This window comes from Chelonoidis abingdonii, chromosome 3, assembly GCF_003597395.2.
Source record: "Chelonoidis abingdonii isolate Lonesome George chromosome 3, CheloAbing_2.0, whole genome shotgun sequence".
Classification (NCBI taxonomy): Eukaryota; Metazoa; Chordata; order Testudines; family Testudinidae; genus Chelonoidis; species Chelonoidis abingdonii.
This window is the reverse complement of record NC_133771.1, coordinates 164,164,212-164,171,449: the sequence shown is the minus strand read 5'-3', so window position 1 is coordinate 164,171,449 and position 7,238 is coordinate 164,164,212. Positions and strand designations below refer to the sequence as shown.

General features: G+C 51.7%; 1 protein-coding gene across 1 annotated transcript in view; it reads right to left on the bottom strand.

Annotated features, from left to right (window-relative positions):
* Positions 1-7,037, bottom strand: part of ITPKB (inositol-trisphosphate 3-kinase B) — a 108,384-nt gene extending 101,347 nt beyond the window's left edge. The window contains exon 1 of the mRNA XM_032798216.2: positions 5,233-7,037. Within this exon, the coding sequence (XP_032654107.1) occupies positions 5,233-7,008 (1,776 nt within the window). The 5' untranslated portion in view covers positions 7,009-7,037. The remainder of the gene's footprint in view (positions 1-5,232) is intronic.
* Between the last annotated feature and the right edge of the window lie 201 nt (positions 7,038-7,238).

Below are 7,238 nucleotides of genomic sequence, written 5' to 3'. Positions count from 1 at the left end.
TGGGTTGAGCGGAGGGGAGGCATATGTGACAGACCCAAAACCAGTGGGGTACAGGAGTCTGGCAGAGGGCAATATCACTGGGTCACTGGATCAGTAGTTTTCTGTTCCCTGAGTGACCAGAGCAGGGGCTGCACTAGAGTAATCAGGAACCTGCTAGAACCAATTAAGGCAGACAGGCTGATTAGAACACCTGCAGCCAATCAAGGCAGGCTAATCAGGGCACCTGGGTTTAAAATGGAGCTCACTCCAGTCAGGTGGGGGCGGGGGGAACCAGAGGAGATGAAGTGCGTGTGAGGAACTGGGAGAAAGAGGCGCAAGGAGCTGAGAGGGTGAGGGTGAGGGTGAGGGTGTGGGTGTGGGTGTGATGCTGGAGAACTAAGGAATACAAGCGTTATCAGACACCAGGAGAAAGGTCCTGTGGTGAGCATAAAGAAGGTGTTTGGAGGAGGCCATGGGGAAGTAGCTCAGGGAGTTGTAGCCGTCATGCAGCTATTACAGGAGGCACTATAGACATCTGCAAGCCACGGGGCCCTGGGCTGGAACCCGGAGTAGAGGGTAGGCCCGGGTTCCCCCCAAACCTCCCAACTCCTGATCAGACACAGGAGAAGCTGACCCAGACTGTGGGCAAGATCACTGAGGCGAGCAAATCTGCCAATAAGTGCAGAATCCACCAAGGTAGAGGAGGAACTTTGTCACAGGGGGTTTAAAAGCCTTCGTTTTCACAAAGGGAATAGTTAAAGGATGTTCTGACAAACTGAGTGTTGCTTCTCTCTGGCTACTGAGTTATAGAGGAATCAAGGATTTTGCTTGGATAGCAGCGACTCGGCATATAGTGATCAGCACATGGTGATAGTGAGCAATAACAAGCTGCAGCAGTCTTTTGCTTAAGAGTCAGAGTGGAGAATTAACCAGCTGCAGGGGGGCAGGTCACCTGCTGCAAGACATGAGTAATTCCACTGACTTCAGCAGCAGGAGTTACTCAGATCCTGTGGCAGGAGAATAGGGCTCCTCTAGCAAAGAAACACATGCAGGGCCATATACTCCACTGAAGGCAATGGGAGTTACACCTACCCTGCGACAGGAGGATCAGGTGCCTAATGAGGGTGAAATCCTCTGCAGGGGCCTGATCATCCCCTCTGCTGTACCTGTGCAGCTGCATTGTCTCCAGTGGGAGTTGAATGGGCACAGCTGCTGGGACAGTAAGCCCCTCTCCTCATCTCCTAAGCAAAGAGCCTGTGTGACAAAAGAAAGGAATCCTTCCCAATATGCAAAGCACTGACACGTCTATGGGGTGGCTGCTAGACAAACCCAGACCGGAATAGCAGCTGGGTTGCAGGATATGTGGACCCACTGGGCACACTCCCTCTCCTTCCCCAGCCAGCCCACAACCACACTGCGGGCCCAGAGGCTCTGTGGAGCACTACTCTGCGGCACACTGGTTTGCAGATTCCCCTGGACAGGCTCTTCCTCCTACATTGCTTAAGAAGTGCAATACCTCTGCTGCCTTTTGAGCCTTGCAAGCTTGCACAAATGGGGGTGGGGTTTCCCCCAAGCAACTATCTGCAGCCCAGTAAAAACCACGGCGCCAGAAACCTGCACACAGTTCATGCTTTATTTAAACCTTGGGAGGGATTACTATAAAAAATTGTCTAATTTACTTATTGTCGTTTCACTGAGAATCACTAACACACTCCTTTATAATATCTTCTATGTCAATCTTCTCTAACACCATTCATCCTGCAGGGCCCCAATGCATTCTACAGACAGGCAGTTTACCGAGTAGACAGGAACAGGAGCGGTAGGTCTCTCCTCATCAGTTAGGGGCGGGGGAGAGAGATCTGTGGAGGTACCTAGCTATAGAGTGACACAGAAAACATCATTTCTAAATGTATCTTGTCTCAAAAGGAGGTGACTAACCCTCCACATTCTTCATGCTAAACAACTTAATGTTCCCAGTTGTTCGCGGGATTAATGTCTGATTAGCCGACCTGATAGCAGGGATTGCAAAATACACATAGACAGCAACATATCTGCAACATTAACGCAGGATGAATTCTGAAGTCCAGCTAAAGGAAGTTGCCTGCCCTATCATACAAAGAACTCAAAGAGGAACTACAATAGACAGCCGGACATCCCAGATAGCTCTTCTAGCCAGATAGCCTCCAGAAAGGAAGGGCAGCAGTGAGCCTGTTGTTTACTGAATCTGTAAACACCCAGCATGAAGCTTACAACCCCAAACATACCTCCACTGAGAACCACTTTCCTGTTGCTCATTGCTACCTCCTTCTCAGGTGCCGTAACCTTTCCCACCCACACAAATATCACTAATTGCAGATGCACATACTCAGGCCCAGATGGTATAATTCAGCACAACACCACTAAGCTCAACTGATTTACATCAACTGAGGATTTGGCCACCAGGGTTTATCTTGTAAGAAAATGTTAGTATGATCCGTAGTTGCAATTCCTTATGCAAGTTCCTTCACAGTATATTTCATTTCCAGACAGTTACACTTTGTCAAATGGAAATTGGTAAACCCATAAAAACAAATGTGTGTATAACCGGAGACCATTCAAGTAGCCCCCATCTGTTTTCATTATGGATTCTCAAATGTTCACAGTGAGAACACGGAGTTAGGGTTTGGGCATGTTTTGTTATTTAAGTAAATCAAGGATCTGCAGAAAACAACACTGGATTACCAGGCATTTGCTCACAATCCTTGTGAGATGTTCACTATAAACTGCAAAGCAGGGGATCAGCCCCACAGTGGAATTGCATGTTATAGTAGAGAATCCCCACAGAGGCTGCAACCCAGCAAGTATTATGGGGATTATCCAAGCAAAAAGAAATACTGGCGAACCTTCCCCAGATTTCTGGGAGACACTTTGGGCTAGATTCTGGTCTCACTTAGACTGGAGTAATTGCACTGAAGTCAGTGGAGTTACTCTGGTATTCTGCCAGATTTAGATCAGAATCTGGCCCTTTGATAATACAAATTAAGCTCACCTATGCTAGCAAACTCACTGCTAGACAACTGGGCCTGACCAACCCATTACAGAAGTTAATAGGGGTCTTTCCATTGACTTCAAAGAGCTTCAAATCATGCCCATTGTCAGCAGTGGGTCCTGCTGAAACAGGTTAGGAAACCACTTGTCCACAAAAAGGATGAAACAAAGCTTTCTTTGACACTTTTGCACAGAAATCCATTTTGAGACTCATGGAAGCTGGTTTTGTCCCGTCCACACTAGCACTCAACTGTCTGCAGCACAGGTTCAGCAGGGCTTATTGTTAATCACAGTTGTCAGCGATGGACAACAATAACTAAAGCTAATATACACAGAACAAAAATTTGTCAGCTAGAGGAATATCACAAAACAAAGAGCCCAGAGAGTGACTCATAGGATCTAAATATGTCAAACTATTTGAAAACATTGAGAGCTACAGCATTCATTACTTTGCCAACAGTATTTCTGCCCAGCTGCTTCTCTGTCCTCCACAGAATTGGGCCTGGATCCTTGTTATGGGAAGAAAAAGGCAGCCAAAAAAAGGTGGTTTTCATTTATGTCTCAGCCTGATAGTTGTTCACAAACCACACAGCATCCTTTCTTCAGGGGCTTGATCCTCTATTCAGTTTATGTTCTACTGTACTCATACCACTGCCATCAACAGGAGTTTCACGCCATGTGCCTAAGGCTGTTTAAACATAATGGACCGAATCATGAGGAAGGCTCCAGATTTCCCATTAGAGAGCCCTCAGATCTCCCATCACAGTTAATGAGAGTTGTGGGTGCTTTCAGGATTTGACAGTTTAAAAGCTTTGGTCCTAAATGTTATAGCAATTAGTGGATCAAGCCCCAGCTACATTAAAGACCGAACTTCGATCTCAGAAACACTGTGACATTACTCCTCTGGGACAATTCACCTCACAAAGCTCAGGATGAAGCATTTGAGAGTGAAGGAAAAAGCGTCCTTTGTCCAGAGGATCCAGCCAAGGAACAATCTTTCAGAGGAGATCAGGTGAATCCAAAATCTGACCATCTTTAGGAAATGCAGCAAAACCTTCCTCTTTGAAAAGGTCTTTCCATCATCGCAAGAATGACACTCACAACACTGGCACCTCCCCTTTGCCCAAAAAACCCCAAGCAACCCCAAACCAACCTACCAACTAAACCCCAAAATAAACCAACCTTAAATAAACATATAAATAAAAATAAATTAATAACAAATGTTAGATGCTACTGTGAGCAAAGTTTTACTCCAAAAATGGAGAAGTGCCAGACTCCATGAAATGTACTAGGGATTTCATTATTGCTATTCACTTTATGTGAAAGGTATGCAAATGCCACAGCAGTGGGCAGCAGGATAGATAGATAAAAAAGAAAGAAAGAAAGAATTCGGAAGAGGAAATGTGCAAGCGAATCAGGGGAAACTCCTCAGACGCCATTGAAGTTATACTAGTATAAAACTGGTGCCAGTGAGAAGAAAAAGAACCACACCATAGTCTGAAGTTAAAAGAATAATAAATAGTTCTAGGTAAATTCTCTGCAACCAGGCTTGCAGTCCTTGGTTAGGAGTTGTGCCTAAGTACTACAAGACTGGGCATTCCAATGGGTTTTGCAAGATCTCTCCTAAAAGCAGGTGATGACCATCAACACACTGTTATCAGTGTGTGTGTGTGTGTGTGTGTGTGACACAGAGAGAGAGAAAGTTTCTCTTAAATGACTGCAATCATCTTCTAAACACCTACCAATCAATATGATCTCAGCCAGGTCAGAAAGAGTTTGACTCTGGCTTTGTCTTTCAACAGGGCTTAATAAGCACACAGGCTTTGTGGTTATGATGATGGCTAATGAGGCAGCACCCCAGTTGAGATAAAGAAGGGCAACTGGCAGGTCTTCTACTATAATTGCCAGGGTGATGATGCATCAGAAGAGTGGTTCCCAAAGGATCTGGGGCAACGGTACCCATTTAGCAGACCTCAGCTACCCCAGTCAGTGGATCCTGCCTGTAATTTACCTGCCTGCAGCCTAACACAGACTGGCATGGTGAGCAACCAAGTTCCAGGATAGGGGAGTTAGGACGCAGGAGAAGCCAGTGGGTGGGTTACAGTTAGGGAGGCTGGTCCCCAGCCCAGCTTTAACAGAAGAAGCCATGGTGGAGTCTGGGGCACCATACTAGAGCCAACACTGGGGGCCACAACGCCAGGGGAAGCTGCATTGGGCAGGACTTACCACTCTGGGTTTGTGCTGGTCCAGGGTCTGCAGGAAGGGTTGGGCTTGATCCAAAGTGCGCTCCGGGTCACTGGAGATGTCCTCCTCAGACTCTTCCCAGGATGAGGAGAAGCCAGTGGAAGAAGCCGAAGAGGAAGACAGCTTCCTGATGGGCATGTTCACTCGGGGGCACTCCCCGGCCTCCTCTTCCTGACCCCCTAGGTCAGTAATGATGACAGCCGGGATGCTGCTCCCACAGCAGCCCTCTCCCGAGGGTTTCCCCTTTTGTTCTGTGAGTGCTGCTGTCACCAGCAGCTGACGGTCTCCAAGGTGGTCCTGCTGCAGCCGGGCACAGGCTTGATCCACTGCTCCCAAGGAGCTTCCAGGCACTGGGCACAGCTCCTCCACAGAGCCAGCCCAGGCCAGCGGACTCCCGAGCTCCCCCCAGCAGCCAGTCCGGGGGGGACAATGCTGCTCTTCACCCCTCCCTTGCTCCGGGGCAGCTGAAGAGTTCGAGCCTCGCAATCCGCAGTTCTCGCTCCCCTCTTCTGTTGATGCGGAACCCTGAGTTTCTAGGGCTACCCTGCCCCGCTCCATGACCCCCGAGCCCTGCACGCTGTGGGTCCCCTCTCCTCGCTCCATCACCCCAGAGCCCTGCACGCTGTTGGTCCCCTCTCCTCGCTCCATCACCCCAGAGCCCTGCACACTGTGGGTCCCCTCACCTCGCTCCAACACCCCTGAGCTCCGCACTCCACCGGACTCGCTCCTCCTCCCCATCACTTCCAAGCCCTGCGCTGGGTGAACCCACTCCCTGCTCTCCATCACTTCCGAGCCCTGCACTAGGTGAACCCACTCCCTGCTCTCCATCACTTCGGAGCCCTGCGCTGGGTGAACCCACTCCCTGCTCTCCATCACTTCTGAATTCTGCGCTCCACTGCTCCCCCTCTCCATCACTTCTGAGTTCTGAGCCCTGGGGGACCCGCTCCACTTCGCCGTCTCCTCCGGCCCCTCCTGTTCCCAGGACCCGCTGCTCTTTTCGATCTCCTCAGCTCCCAGCCCTCTGGGCATCCCACCGCCCCTCTTCATCTCCTCTGTACAACGTGCTCCGAGAGTGCTGCTCCCCCTCTCCATCTCCCCGGCAATCTGCGCTCCACAGTGCCCATCCCCACTCTGCGTCTCCCCGGAAACCTGCACCCTGGGGGACTCACGCCTCCTCCCCGTTTCTCCTGGATCCTGTGCTATCCCTCTCTCCGCCGCCGGCCAGAGAAAGGGGCTTGTCCGGACCTTCTCCTCCTCCTTTCTGGGCGCTTCCCATAGGTCTCCGCCGGGGGACCGGCTGCGGCTGGGCGGGATGGGGGTCGGCGATCTCCTGCCCAGCCGCGGGCTCTTGAGGTGCGGGGTGGCGGAGCTGGTCGCCTGGATGTGCGCCTCGAAGAGCCCCACTTTCTGGTTCACCTGCACGTTCTGCAGCTCCCGCTGGCGGGGCCGCGACGGCTCTTCCCTTCCCAGCCAGCTCGGGCTGCTGGGCCGCCTGCTGCCCCCGGGAGTCCCGGCGCTCCCCGGCGCCTCTGGCGGCCGCTGCTCCCCGGGGGAAAAGAGGAAGGTCGACCTCCTCCGGGGGCAGCTGGGGCTCCCGGCGCCCGGGCTGAGCGTGGGGCAGCAGGCGCCATGCGGCTCCGGGACCTGCAGCACCTGCCCCCGGGGAGGAGGCGTCTTGCTCCGGCTACTGCCGCTCTTCACCTCGTTGCTGCTATTCATCATCACCAGGCTATTGAGCGCATAGCAGTACACAGCCATAGTACTGAGCCCGGGCGCTCGCGGGGCAAGCCTCCTCCTCCTCCTCCTCCTGGGTCAGCCTCCGCGGGGCAGCCGGGGTCCTCCCTGGGCCGGGGGCAGCACCATCGCCTGGGAAGCCGCAGGGGGGCGGAGGAACTGGCCTGGCCCTTGCCCAAAGCTCCATAAACAAATCAGCTGGAGAGGAGAGAGAGAGAGAGAGAGAGACATGAGCCAGAAGCAACAACGCTATG